This window comes from Myotis yumanensis, unplaced genomic scaffold, assembly GCF_028538775.1.
Source record: "Myotis yumanensis isolate MYYU_CA2020_CCGP unplaced genomic scaffold, mMyoYum1.0.hap1 SCAF_16, whole genome shotgun sequence".
Classification (NCBI taxonomy): Eukaryota; Metazoa; Chordata; class Mammalia; order Chiroptera; family Vespertilionidae; genus Myotis; species Myotis yumanensis.
This window is the reverse complement of record NW_027223767.1, coordinates 23,581,097-23,596,431: the sequence shown is the minus strand read 5'-3', so window position 1 is coordinate 23,596,431 and position 15,335 is coordinate 23,581,097. Positions and strand designations below refer to the sequence as shown.

Below are 15,335 nucleotides of genomic sequence, written 5' to 3'. Positions count from 1 at the left end.
ATCTTCTCCCTTCCTCAGTGTCCCTCTCCATCACTTCTATCCACTTCTGTTGGTTGCAGTCCAACTCTTCATTCATTCAAATCTCCACCTCCTCATGAGACTGTCGACTTACTCCTTCACTATGTGTTTATCACCTGAGTGATCCATCACTTCTCTAAACTCCTAAAACTCTCAGTAACAGACCCACCCTTTGGGTATCTGACTCGTGTGCCCTTTTATTGACCTTCTTCCAAATGTGGTCTTTCTCCCAAGAGGTCTGCCCTTACTCAGTGTTGCTGAAGACTAATTCCTTTGATGCTTTCCCACCTAGTCGTTGAGCCCATTAGGACTCAGAGAGAGGGGTCAGGAATGAGTCTTGGCACTTCAAGCCTTGGGCCCACTATCCTCAGCCTGAGTCCTGGGCTGCTGTGAACCTCTGCCCTGAACAAAATCTGATTAGCATATTTATGAACTGACTGGCCCCAGAGAACCATGCCTCTGCTGCATGTGTGTCTTTCAGGGCTACCTTCTGTGTTAGTTATTGTTGCATCACCACTTCCTAGCTTACTGTTTCTCTTGATTCTATGGGTTGGCTGGGTCTTGCCTAGCTTCATTCAGGTTACTACAATAAAGGCTGGAGCATCCTAGATGGCTCCACCCACATGTCTGGGGCCTCAGGTAGGGTGGCTGGAATGGCCACTCATCCTCTCATGGCCTCTCTCCCTTCCCATGTGGTCTCTCTTACTGGAAGAGGCCAGACTGAGCTTCTTCAGCATGTGGCTGTCTCAAGATTCCAGGAGTGTCCAAACAGAAGATTCATGACCTCTTGAAATCCTGGCTCTGGAACTTACCCAGTATCTCTTCCAACAAACACATTCTATTGGCCAGCCCAGTGCAGAAAGAGATTACATTTCTTGAGGAGAGGAGCTCTAAAATATCAGGGCCAGAGCTTTCAATCTATTCACCCATCTACCCTGGCCCACCCACCAGATTGATCTCCCCTGGGTAGTAAGTAGTACATGTTCAGGTTAAACTAGAGTTCACCACTTTTGGAGATGGTATATAACACCTTAGGCTACTACCTCAGGGTCACCCCTCCAGCTGAGTCAATTAGAGCATCTTCCCATTATCCTAGTCCCAGCTAGAGTATATGAGCTAGGATGGCAGGGACTATGTCTGGGCTCCAGTCACCCTCTACATACTATCCTATTGGATATTTTTCACAACAGTCATCACTGTCTAAACTCTACCATTTGTTATTGTGTTTTGTTTTATATGGTTTATTTGTGCATGTTGATCTCTTACTGAAATGAGACCTTCATCTAGAATCTTTGTTCTTCCACTGACACATTACCAGTGACTAGAGGCATATTTATCACATAGTAGGTGCTCAGTAAATATTTTCTGAATGAATGAAAGCTCCCTGAAGCCTGTGATCAGACCTTAAACCCAGTCATAGCCCAGCTCCTACTGATAGAACATACCTATAAACATCTATGTTTTGAGGATAGTTCATTCATTTATTTTACGTAGTATAAAACATTGCGAAGGTTGCAGAGGTCCTCTTTGTGCCAATTTTATAAATGTTTCTAAAAGTCTTCTGTGTGTCCAGAGAGGTTTCTGGTCTTTGGAAGTATATAAGCTCTTTGGCAAGACAAACTTTGAACATATAGAAAAACAAAAGGATGTTTTGTTTCATTCAAATTCCTTCACATAAATTCATCTCAATCATTCAGATGTGTGCTGGGTGGACATGGAAAATAAAAAGTAAACACCCCACCACCACTGTGACCTCTCACCAAGGGATTTACCAGCAATCTCTCAAGACTTCCCAGTTAGTTCAGTTGAGGTGTTCATTGAGGCCAAGTTCCAGGTTACGGGAGACATTGCATGGGATAGATTTCTGGTATCTTCTTTGGCAGGGGCTGGAGACTGTGCTCTGTTCCTTCTCTGAAGCTGGAAAATCCAGTGCCAATTGACCATATTGAGCAATGTGTTAATTTCACACCAGCCAAGAGATGGATGGGCTTGCTATTCGCATATATTAGCAGGTTTTGGCTGGCAGCCACTTGCCACCCTTGTTGACTGTGGCTTCCTCACCCATGACCTTGTATGGAATCACTTACCCCTATTGGCTCACTGCCCAGAAGGCCTCAGAGACACCCTTAGACGATCAACCTGACAGACTCCTGGCTTTCAGGGCAAAGGTCTCTGTGCATCCTATTGCCAGGGCCCCACCTCGGCAGTGTGGCTTCCATGTCAGGCAGTGGCAGGCAGACCTCTAGCTGTCTTCAGAATCTAGGCCACATTGGCTCCCCCAAGCATGGTAATGGATGGGACACTCAGTGAGTCTATGAACCTTATCACATCCCACTCCCGGCCATGAGTAGAAACGTTCTTAAACTGAGGGTGGGGAGCTCCTGACTTCAGATCCAAGTGATGGTAGGATCCTGAATTTCAGGTTTATCTGTAGATCACACCTTATTATTCCATGTTCAGCTGTCTACATGAACTGAGGCTGGTCAGTGTGAGGGGAAAATACCCATGAGCACTCCCAAGAAAATCACAGGACCCGCTTACAGAGATGCTGTAGGAGTGGTCGGCACTGTCCACATACCTGATCTATGCTTTCCAGGAACTGGCCTACCTCGAAGCACACAGCTGCCATCTCTGAGAACACTCCTATTCCCTCCCCTCCCGCTTTCAGCCATCTGCACTGCCTGTGCCCACGATGGGCCCACTCCAGCTGTCGCCACTGTCCCCAGGGATTATCACAAACATCTGCCTCTTAGATCTTGAAGGTGACTATGGAATGATCTTCTTCCAGAAAAAAAAAATGTCGCTTTCAGAGTCTGAAACTGAGAACTTCCAAAACCATGTAGATCCCAATCCTCAGAGGGACTGTATGACTCATGAAGGTAAAATATGGGCTTCGTGGCCCATGTTTGCATAGATGAGCCATGGTCATGGGAGGGCTGCAGAGCAAGATGGACAGCAGTTCTCCCCTCAGGACCTCTCTCAGATATCCTGCTCCAATCTGAGTCCCATGGGACCACTAGACATTCAGAAGACCCTGCTGTTTTTCTGTGGCATTTCATTTCCTTTGTATTAGTAAATACAGAGAACAATAGAGAAAAATATAGAGAATAAACAAAGCAAATATCCACCACCCACCTTGGGAAATGAAACATTATAAATATAACAGAAACCCTCCTAGATATTATTCCTGCCTTCCCCGGAGAGAAATGAATATTCCCACGCTAGATTTGATGCTTTTAGTACATGTGTGATAGTAAATATCAGCCTTGGCAACAGTTTGGTTTGCCAGTTTAGATAAGCATAAAGACTATCTTCAGGATCCATTGGTACCTTTTTCTTTCCTCTCGTTTTCACCATTTAACCACATTGATGCATGCTCAATCGTTTCATCATCGCCTTCCCTTCGATGGACTGTTAGGTTGTGCTAATATTTCACTTCTGGAGGGGCTGCCTTTAGCTTTCTTGCTTGTATTTCTCTCTGTACCCAGAGGGTGATTTCTCTAGGGTAGCATTGCTCGGCTTGGTTAGGTGTGTCTTCCATTTAACCAGGTATTGTCAAATCGCTCTCCAAAGTGGTTGTACCTGCATTAGCATGAGTTCCCATTACTCTATAACCTGACCAGCACCAGACCTACTCTCGCACTGTTTAATTCCTGCCGACTGGACAGTGGGAAATGGCCCCTTCGTTTTGCTTTCATTTGCATTCCCCCAATAACCAGTGAGGCAGGGCAGGGTTCCCTGCTCCGGGACCATTTCTGTTCCCACTTCCTTATCTTACCTCTCCAAATCTTTTGTCCATTTTTCTATTGAATTGATCTTTTTTCATGTTGATTTATGGCTGGGTTTCATAACAGCATCGCTATTGACATTTTGGACGGATGGTTCTTCCTCGTGGAGGACTGTTCTGCAATCGGAGGACTTTTAGCAGCATCCCTGGCCTCCTCTCACCAGAGGCAGGAGCAAATCCCTGCTCCTAGCCCAGGTGTGACAAGCATGCCTCCAGGCATCACCAAATCACCCTCAGTCAAGAGCCACTGATTCATAGAAACACTTTATTTCTCATGCATGTTAATCTGTTGTCAGTTACACAGATTGCACCAATCTTCACAAAGACAGTGTGGGATAGTCAATAGTTCTGGTTCTTCTCCATTTCAAAAGCTTTCTTTAGAGCAGGGGTGGGAAACCTTTTTTTCTGCCTAGGGCCATTAACTTAGAAATCAGCCTGATATATTTAGTCAAACAATGAATTAATTCACCCCTAATGCCTTGCCGGGGCCACACCAAAAGATTTTGCGGGCTGGATGCCGCCCCCCTCCCTCCCCCCCACCCCCTTACTTTAGAGAGAGAAAGAAAGAACAGTCTATTTATTACGTCCGAAGTGCTGGGTACAATCTATTCCTGATTGTACAAGGACCGATGATCTGCATCGCCAGTTGTCCCCAGCACACTTGCTCCTAAATTATTGATGAGATTCTCACTTGCCCTGCCTAAGTCCGTTTTGGCATGAATAGTTCTTACCGTGCACTCAGACGGCCCTATATTAGAACTGTTTATGTGCAGCCATTCCTCTACCTGTCTCCTCACCTAGAGGAGAAAGTCCTTCAGAGGGGCCCCCGGTGATCTGTCAAAGTGAGTTTAACGTTTATGCCCCAACCATGACCTGCCTTCAGGTATGGGGAAGAGGGAGCAGCTCATTATAGCCATGTCTGTATTCAAGATCAAGCGTCAGGACTCACACCCCAGCACAGCACCTGCCCTTGCTTAGGACGACACTCCCATCTGCATCTGGGACAAGGTCCAGAGTAAATCTGCTGAGGGGGAGAGGACCAGGACCCTCTACAGCGGTTCTCAACCTGTGGGTCGCGACCCCTTTGGTGGTCGAACGACCCTTTCACAGGGGTCACCTAAGACCATCCTGAATATCAGATATTTACATTACGATTCATAACAGTAGCAAAATTACAGTTATGAAGTAGCAACAAAAATAATTCTATGGTTGGGTCACAACATGAGGAACTGTATTTAAAGGGCCAGAAGGTTGAGAACCGCTGCTCTAGGAGCTGTTTAGGCTTTCACCTCCTCCCGCATCGGGTCTTCGGGATGCTGCTTCCCGAGCATGTCTGGGATACCATGAGCACACACCAGTGTTCAAGGGGAAGCACTCAGCCGCTTGTGAAGTCCCCTGTAAATCAGGCCAATGGCGCTCGGCTGACACTTGGCGGCTTTCCTTAACCACAGCATGGACAATGACAAATAAAGTGCCTTTGGTTTCTCTGTGGCTGAGAACGGATCTTGCTGAGACCCCATCCTGGGGCCGAGCTTGTGGGTCCCAGGCAGGTGTGTCTGGGCTCCTGGAGCTGAGGGTGGGCTGGAGGGAGTCCCTGTTTGGGTTGAGCCCAGTGCAACAATGAGTTCCTTTCCCTTCCCTTGCCCCGGCCCTGAACCCTTGGCAAGGTGCGGGAATCTGCTTCCATAAAACCAATTTATTTTTCCATTTATTTGATTAATTGAAATTGTTAATACTCTGGCCTCCAGGTCATAAACACTAGGTAATAAAACCCCTCTTACATCTGCCCAGTGCTTTAGTGTTCCTTAAGCACTTTCACATCCATTATCCGATGTGACCCTTCGAACAGTCCTGCGAGGTAGGCAGGGAAGGGATTACAGTCCTTAGTTTATGGAGAGGGAGACGTGTGTTGCCTGTGGTTACATGGGTGGCACGGAGCAGAGCTGGCACTGAAGCTGATTCTTATAATTTAAGTCCCATTCTCTTGCAGGGTGACCAACCCTTCTGATTCCCCCAGGCCTGAGGGGGTTCCCAGCACCTTGGAGGAGCTGGTCACCCTCCGTCAGGTGCCCAGGCTACCTCTCGTGATGGAGCCCTGCCATCCCCACCAGGTTCAGCTGAGGGAGGTGTCGTCTGACCTGGTACAGGTGAGGCTGATGGCACGTCTGGACCAGTCTGCCAGGGCTGCAAGCTGAGAAGAGTCCACTGTGACTGCCTGAGATGATCTCATGCTGGGGGGGGGGGGGGGGGGGTGGGAGGGAGGCTTGGAGGGATAGGAGGTAGGGCCTGGGCAGCTGAGTGACACCTCCTGCCTGGGCTGCTTATGGAGACAGTTGACCAAAGAAGTGTTCTGAGAGCCTGTGGGTGCTGAGCCAGAGAGGAGACATTCTCGGGAACTGCCTGGTCAGAAGGACCCAAGATGGAGACACCGATGGCCCGAAGACAAAGTCAGGGCAGAGCCACACGGGTCCATGGGAGAATGGAGGAGGGAGGGAAAGGGTTGGAGGGGAAGTGGGCAGAGAGAGGAGTGCATATGAGATAGTCTTAGCCAGAGACGAGTCCTCTGGCAGTCAGCTGTCAGCCACAGCTTCTCTCTCCTCTGACCCCTCCAGCCTAGAGGTCAACTCTTTCCCGATTAACTAGCCAATGCCACTTGGCTGGGGAGGGAGAAGAGGGGGAAGGATTTGCCCACAGTGGCCTACGCCTGAGCAGAATATTGAGCTCTTGGGTCCTGCTTGATGAGCATTTAGCCTTGAACCCAAGCAGGAGCCAAGCTGGCCCCCACTGCCTTATTTCCATCTCTGAGCCCCTAGTTAGCTTCCCTCTGGCCTCGATATACTCCCAGCACCTCTGGCCGGGAGCCCAACTGCCTTCCCCTGTCACTTCAGGATGGAAATCTCAGCGTTTGGTTCCGTTTGCCTTGCTGGTTAGCATTTTGACTTTAGTAATGTGAAGAAATTCAAATCTGATTGGGAAATCATTAAGCTAAACCAAGCCCAGAAGAAAGCAATTGAGTAGAAAATTGTGAATACCAGTCGCAGTGTCTCCTCCGTGCCCAGAGAAGGAGAAGCACCATTTCTGAGGTCACCTCAGAGCCAGGCGGGGAGACAGGGGCCCTCCTCATGGGCACCGCACAGGTGCATGGCGATCACCGCGTAGCTGGCAGGCAAGGCCCCAGGGTGGGAGTAAATAATGCTGGAGGGGATGTACATAGACAGTAGGAATCAGTGCACAGATGGGGTTTCCTGACCTATCAGTGATGGCAACCATGTAGGACAGTGATGGCGAACCTGTGACACCTCTGACACGCGAACTCATTTTTTTGGTTGATTTTTCTTAGTTAAATGGCATTTAAATATATAAAATAAATATCAAAAATATAAATCTTTGTTTTACTATGGTTGCAAATATCAAAAAATTTCTATATGTGACATGGCACCAGAGTTAAGTTAGGGTTTTTCAAAATGCTGACACGCCGAACTCAAAAGGTTCGCCATCACTGATGTAGGATGTGCTAACCTGCATTTTGGCTTTCTCTTCTGCTTGCTGGTCTCGATTTTTTACCTGATTTGTATTAGTTTTGATATCTTTAATTTCTTCTATTTTATTACACGTATTTTCTTGAAAGTAGCCTCCAATCCTCTGTGGGACAAAGTGAGGGATACATACACAATCCGACCAGTACAGCGCTGGGGGGGGGGGGGGGGGGGGGCGGTGGCGGGGGAGACTCAGTAACCGAAGCAGAATGGCAGAGACGGGAGTGCATGCCTCACTGATCCCCGCCCCCAGCCTGGCTGCAGCTGTGAGCCCTGCCACGCCTTCCTCTTCTCAGGAGGACCCAGCGTGACCCAGCAGTGTGCAAGCTTCCCTCTGAGCTGCTGAGTGTTGGAGAGGTGCCAGGCAACCTTGTCTCAGGGCCTTAAGTGAACTGTGTCTTACTGAATATCTCCATAGAGAAGCCAGTTTATCTTTCTGGAACTTCCTGTCTGGAGCTTCGAAGTTCCCAGGTTTCTTCCGCTCAGCCCAACACAACCAGAGGGACCCTGCTGTGTCCACAATGGAAGTGAGTTGAGATAACCCTTTATACACCTCTTGGGCTGTTGAGATAGCTTCCAAAGGACCTCTCTGCTTCGCTCCTCCCTCTCGCCACCCATGGATCAGTCGGGTTGACCATCTAAAAGTGCACATCGGTGCTCTGCCACAGCCCTCTGTGGAATCCTATGTTGCTCTTGGTTTTTCTCAGGCCTGCCAGGCCCCTCCTGCTGGCCCCTGCCTGCTTCTTTCTCCCTTATCCGTTCTTTCCCTGCCGCCCTGTGGCTTCCCGAGTATGTCAAATCTAGTCCTGCCCTTAAGTGTTGGCATTTTCAGTTCCTGTTGCCTTTTCTTCATGTAGCAAGTTCCTTCTCATCCCTTAGCTCTCAAATGTCATGCTCCTCTCACCAACCCATTTAAACTAGGCCTGTCTCCACAGCTCTGCCAACCTCAAAACTGTCTATCACAGTGGTTGGCAAACTGTGGCCCCTTGAGTGTGGCTCTTCCACAAAATACCACGTGCGTGTGCGCACGTACAGTGCGATTGAAACTTCGTGGCCATAGTCAAGGGGCCAAAGAGTCGCATGTGGCTCGCGAGCCACAGTTTGCCCACCATGGTCTATCACATCATTCGGCTCCTACCACAGCACGCATCACAGTCTGCACTTAATGTTCTTTACTTGGTCATTTGTTTCTGATGAGTCTCCCTGAGCAGTGCATATGCTTTGCAGGGCACAGACCTGGTATACTTTGATTCCTACATTATCTCCAGCACCTAGACAGTAACTGGAACATAGGAGCTTCTTAGTAAATATCTGAGAGATGAATGTATCAATGACTTAAATCAGGAGTTCCCAAACTATGGCCTGTGGACCGAAGCTGGTATGTGGCCAGTTTGCATAAATAAAGTCTTATTGAAATGTAGTCAAATCATGTACATATTGTCTATGGCTATTTTGATGCTACAATGCTGGACACTAAGGACTTGCGACAGAGATCATGTAGCCCACAAAGCTGAAAATATTTACCACCTGACCCTTTGCTGGTGGGGAGAAAGCGGTGGAGAGGGTAAAAGATGAAAGATCAGGTCTACCTGAAAGCGAGACAAAGGAAGAAGAGTACTAATGTGCCCGTCTGTTTCTAATTCTGCCAAGGGGAGAGAGTGAACACACTTCAGTCCTTAATCACAACCATGGTCAGTGTGAAGACATGGGTGTGCTTCATCCATACATGCTGGTAGGCAGCTCCCTTCTTCTCCACGTACTACAGGCACTGTACCCCACCTCAAGGCATGAATCATGACTGGTCTTTCCCTTTAGCAGTGATAGGTCTAGCAGTGAGCATGTGACCCAGGTCTAGGCCATAAAACACAAGGAGACCCCTTTCCCCAGCTGCTGGAAGAGTGCTCGGTTCTTCCGAGGAAGCTAAGGCCGAGTTGGGGTGAGGCCCTCACTTCATCCGGAGACTAGCACTGCTCCCGGCAGCGCTTGCCCAGCACTCACCCTCGCCATGGCCTCTGTCTCGGAGCTTGCCTGCATCTACTCGGCCCTGATCCTGCACGATGATGAAGTGACGGTGACGGAGGGTAAGATCAACACCCTCATTAAAGCAGCTGGTGTAAATGTTGAACCTTTCTGGCCAGGCTTGTTTGCAAAGGCTCTGGCCAATGTCAACATTGGGAGTCTCATCTGCAATGTAGGGGCTGGTGGACCTGCCCCTGCAGCTAGTGCTGCACCAGCAGGAGGTCTTGCCCCCTCCACCACTACTGCCCCAGCTGAGAAGGAGAAAGTGGAAGCAAAGAAAGAAGAATCTGAGGAGTCTGATGATGACATGGGCTTTGGTCTTTTGGACTAAACTGGCTCTTTTGTAACACAGTCAATAAAAGCTGACCTCTGTTGGGGAAAAAACAAACACAAAGAGAAGTCCATCTGGTGTTTTGAGGGAAGATTTTTCCCTGGGAAGGAGAAAGCCAGCTTTTGCTCTCATTGCATTCCTTCCTCCTTGAAGCTCTGATGGGCAAGGACGTGACTCTCATGGCCGGGGCAGCCTTCCTGGACCTGAGGGAAGAGTTCATAGGCACACAGAGGGCAGAACAGCCGGACCTTGAGTCCTTGACAACACCATGGACTCGCTTCACTGACCCTGAAACCCTGTGTCTCCGGTTTCTTGGTGAGGGAAATACTAAATATCCACCAGCCACCAGCCTTGACCATAACTTCAGGCGAGCAGCTATCAGCTGACTTAATGACAATCCCACTTGATCTGAACTTTCCTAAGGAAGCAGCCAGGTCTCATGATAAAGATCTGAGGACACCCAAAGGGAATGCAAAATGCCTCAAATTCTATCCTCCATCAGCCGAGTCCAAGTTTTAAATCTCGTTATACAAAAGACATTTTGCTGGGATGCGTTGTTCTCCAGAATCCCTCTGTTAAATGGATGATACTTTCAAAAGGCTATGCATGGGGAGTTTGTGACTTTATCCCAAAGGTGCAAGGTCATAGATCATCTCAGACAGAAGAAATATGGAGCTCTCAGGGAGCAGGAAGCAGGGTCATAATGTAAATAGCATGGGACCATGAGCCGGGCTGCCTAGATCCTGGTTCCCCTTTGTCTATTAATTTTCTATGCACCAAGGAAAACTCACCTCCTGTCTCTGGACCTTTCTCTCTCTCCCCTGTCTCTGCTAGTTAAAAGGAACTGGCTATACACGCTATACAGTCTCATGCCCCCATGACGGCCTTCATTCACTCCTTATACCTTTAGCCACCCTTTCAATACACACTGTTGAGTACCTCCCTGTGCTAGGAATTTTTCTAGATGCTGGGCACGTAGCAGTCTCTGCTCTCGTGGAGTTTACTGTCTAGTGGGGAAGACAGAAAAAGTACACAAGTTCATATAACGCGGTGTGACACATATGATGACAGGAGAGATGGCGGGGCATGCAAGCTCGTGGCAGCTCAGGACAGGGAGAGCAGGTGTTACCTGGTGTAAGAGGCTCCCCAGAAGTGGTGGTATCCACGTTAAGACCTAAAGGAGGAGTCCAAGTCAAGTCACAGGGAGGGAGAGGGAGAGGGAGAGGGAGAGGGAGAGGGAGAGGGAGAGGGAGAGGGAGAGGGAGAGGAATTTCCTTGGCAAGGGTATCGGTGCATGTCAAGAACTGTTAATAAACTGTCTACCATTTATTTCATATCTGAGGTTCAGTTATTTTCCCAAATCAATCTCCTTGCTACGTTGCTTATTAAAATTGTGATGGAAAGGACAATCGGATACATTTAAAAAGAACCTGAGCCAAGTTTAACCAACCACTATCGTGACAGGAGTTGATGTCTGTTTCATGTATTTGAAAGCTATGATGTGTATTTCAAACATATCCTATATATCAGACCCATTAATTTAAAACAGAATTATCATATTCTCATACTATGCTAGGCATTTGGATAGAGCCAGAAATATAAGGTAGAAGAGGACGTGTTCCATAGGCACAGCTCAGTGTGGAGACAGTCAAGAGCATTAATAATCAGAGAGCGGGGTGTCGCAGGTGCAGAGAACTGCGCTCCCATCAGGTTTGGTCTAGGGAGGCTTTCGGAAGTCCATGAGCCCTGAACTCAATTTGTTTTCTTATTTATTTTCCCACTCATCCATCCATCCATCCATTTATTCTAACTACAGTAAAATGCACACATAAATTTACCATTTAACCCTTTCAACCGCACAATGCAGAGACGCTGGATTCATATACTAGTACGATGCCATGCAAAGTTCGCCACTATCCATCTCAGAGACCTTCTGTCATTCCAAGCAGAAACCCTGTCCCACTGAACAATAAGTCCCCATCCCCCTCTGCCTCCTCTGGATCCTAGTTCCCCTTTGTCTATTAATTTTCTATGCACCAAGGAAAACTTACCTCCTACTTTCTGTCAACCTCTGTCCTACTTTCTGTCTCTGTGACTTTGCCTACCCTAGAGACCTCAGTTAAGTGGAATCACACAGTATTTGTCCTCTTATTTCATCCAGCACAAGGTCTTCAAGACTTTTATCCATGTTGTAGTGTGGACCACCACTTCATTCCTTCATATGGCTGGGTAATACTCCATCGTACGTACACATCCCATGTTGGTTATCCATGCATCTGTTGGTGGATACTGGGGTTGTTTTTGCCCTTTGGTGACTAACGCTGCTATGTATGTTGGTGCACACTGTCTGTTGGAGTCCCTGATTTCAATCCTTCTGGGTATGTACCTAGGAGTGGCATTGTTGGATCAGATGGTAGTTCTATTGGAACTGAACGTTGAAGGCTGAGAATGACTGAGCAGGAGGAAGCAAAATACCCTATGGATTAATGCCAAGGGAGGGCACACTTCAGTGGGGTGACCCACCCATTATACAATCTCTGGCTCCCTCTCCTCTCAAGAGCCATACTACGTGTCCCTCCTTGATGACAACCACCTATGTCAATCCTGGTTTCCCCAGAAGGTGCTCTGTAGGGTGCATATCCTGTCCTATCTCCCTCCCAAGTTCCACCCTGCCCAGGACATCTGGGGAGTGGTAACTAATCCCCTGCCTACCTCACTGAATTGTTTCAAAACTTAAGGAATAAAACCTGTGAATGGGGTGGTTCAGGTGTTTGTGGTCAGGGCTGTTGCTATTGTCCTCATTGCTGTCCTTGTTAGAGCACTTTTGGGCTTCCCAGTGGCCTCCCCTGGCCTGAGGGACCCTCAGGGGCAGTCACTGCAGTCCCTATGCATGAATTAAAATGGTAAATTTATGTGTGCATTTTACTGTAGTTAGAGTAAATGGATGAATGGATGGATGGGCGGGTGGATGGATGGATAGATGGGATGAGAAATAGGCTCCTTCAGTCACAGCCAAGACCACGGAAATGAAACCTAAGTGTGACATCTCAAATTGCTGTATCTCTCCACTACATCCCCAGTTCCTCCCAACACAGAAATCTGTGCTAATAACAGAGAGGAGTGGAAACCCACCCACCATATCCTGAGAGTCAGCGGAAGCCAGGCTGCTTTTCTCACTTTCAGGGCTGGCAGATCTGTCGGAGAGGCTACATCTAGAAATTCTAGAGCAATTTCCTCCTACCTCAGAGTTACTTTCCCAAGGCTTGGTTTATTTGGTTTCAAACACTGAAACCATATTTATTGAAAAACCACTGTGTGTTTGGCATATTGCTAGGCCCTGTGGCTACAGAAGCTCAAGAAATAAGGGCCTTCGCATTCAGTCTGTCGTTGCATTGATGCTAAGGCCCTCAAATGCACCCTGTCCATTTCTTGACACCCCAGTTTTGGTTGTATACTGCTGCCTGGGCTCTGAGTGTGACTACCTTTCCTGCTAAAAGGCTGTCTGTTTAAGTCATGCCTTTGCTTTAGTTCAGGGATACTGTCTTTTAGCTACCGGCTGCCTGTCTGGTTTCTACCTACAGCAGCGAAAACACAGAAACCTACCTAACACGGTTGATTCTAAATTGTGTGACCCATAAAATTGCCCCAGCGTCCCTAAACCACTGTAGACTTCTGACGATAAACACGGATCCGGTTTCCCCGAGGCTCAGAATGGCCAGCCCTGCTGCCGCTCCTTAGCCACCGCAGGTGTGGCTAATCCATCATGGTGCTTTCCGGCTGCACCAGGGCCTGTATGGCATCTCACCCTCTCTCAACGCAATGCTCTAGGCAGCTGCCTTCCATTGACCTGAGCTGGCACACAAAGTACGTAGTAGACACTGTCGCTGTCCCAGCCAGATCATCTGGACCATACCCTCAACTCACCTGCTGGGAGTATGTATAGGCTGTCACAGCCACAGCTGCACCTTTCTCCTGAGCATCACCCTCTGCTGGTCCCGACAGGTGTCACCTCGCCAGGGAGAGTCTCTAGTGTCATGCCTTGACTGATACAGGGACCAAAAGCCTGGTGCCTGGCTATTCACACATACTCATATCTCTGGGGTGGGGCTTTGCCTAGTTTCCCCTTCGCTCTCTCCTGCCTCCCTCACACCTTACTGATTGTGTTTGAGAGCACTGAACCCTCGCACCAAATCCCCATTTCAGGTTCTGTTCCTGGGGAAACTGACTTCAGCCAAGTCCTTTGTCACACCTGTCTCTGACCCTATGCCCGGGAAGGAAAAGCCAAGGACCAGATATCTTGAAGGAATGTGCAAATCTTTCTACTCACTCTCTTCAGTGCAATAAATTGACGATCAACCCACAATGTGTGCTGAGCCTGGACACGTGCTGGGCATGGCTGACCCACGGGCACATGAGACCAAGGCGACCCCTTCCATTCCAGTAGGACAGGTGCAGAGGTGACAGCTCTGAGAGCAGGGACTCTCTACCTTGGACCAAAGGGAAGGAGAAGGGTAGAACCGAGAGAATAGAATAGAATAGATTCTGAAGACTCTCTGAGACAGACTTGGAAACACATTTCCCTCTGATTTTCTCATAACCTAGAGCAAGAGTCTTATAATTTGTGGCTCACAGACCCCAAGAGAGATTCATGGAGGAGCTTCAAAGGGTTCATCATCTCCCTCCCCCGAACTGAATGCATGTCTATTGGGTTTTTTTTGCCAAATAATCCATACCTTCCCCCAGATTCCCAAAGGCATCTGTGAACCACAACAGCCAAGAAGCACTACTTTAGATTTTTTTTGGCCATATATCCAAAGGTCTTGATGAAGAGAGGTTTTGGTGATATCAACACATGCACTGTCAATGCAGCAACTGTGTGGGCAGACCCAGCTGTGGTGCCAGCCAAACATCTGTCTGAGAGATAAATCTTCCTCTTTCCGATGCCTTTGAATCATGTAGTGACTGCATTTTGGAGCTGGAGGTCCGCTCACTGCAGGGCACCTGTCTGTCTGGGTCTCCTCATTGGTAAAAGGAGCAGATCATGCCATATTATTTTCAAGGTCTGGCCCATCACTGATTTTCTGAGATTCTGTGAAGAACCTCAGAAACCATCTCTTTATCTTTTATTTAATTTATTTTTTTAGAGAGAGAAACATTGATGTGAGAGTGAAACATCAATCTGTTGCCTCCTGCACACCTCCCACTGGGGACTGAGTCTGCAACCTGGGCATGAGCCCTGACCAGAAATCAAACCATCAACCCTTCTGTGCATGGGATCATGCCCAGGATTGATGTAAAAGGCTGCAGCATGCAGTGGCTAAGGGTGGGGGGCGCCAGAGCTAGAAAACCTAGGTGTGAATCTTAGCTTTGCCATTTGGGCTGGTTTCCCCTTGGGGCCTCTGGGAAATAGCAATAATAATGCATAATAATGACATCTCCCCAGAGGGATGCTTTAAGGACCCAAGGAGTCAGCCATGTGAAGCCTTAGACCAGAGCCAGGCACACAGCAGGCACTCGCTAAGTGTTGGCTCTTCTATAGTTTGTGTCCAGCAGAGGTAACTGAAGGGCCAGGAGTAATTTCCAGGTCCAGACAGTGAGGCCCGATTCTCCCAGGACTCGAGTCCAGCCTGGGCTCTCCCCAGGG

General features: G+C 48.3%; 2 protein-coding genes across 2 annotated transcripts in view; one reads left to right on the top strand and one right to left on the bottom strand.

Moving 5' to 3' along the window:
• The window catches only part of ASIC2 (acid sensing ion channel subunit 2), an 825,099-nt gene that overhangs the window by 424,430 nt on the left and 385,334 nt on the right, over positions 1 to 15,335 (bottom strand). The gene's annotated exons all lie outside the window — the stretch shown is intronic.
• On the top strand, positions 9,347 to 9,708 carry LOC138994410 (large ribosomal subunit protein P1-like). Its single transcript, XM_070394311.1, has 2 exons — positions 9,347 to 9,422; positions 9,480 to 9,708. Exons 1-2 carry the CDS (start codon positions 9,347 to 9,349, stop codon positions 9,689 to 9,691), a joined length of 288 nt encoding a protein of 95 aa, XP_070250412.1. The 3' UTR covers positions 9,692 to 9,708.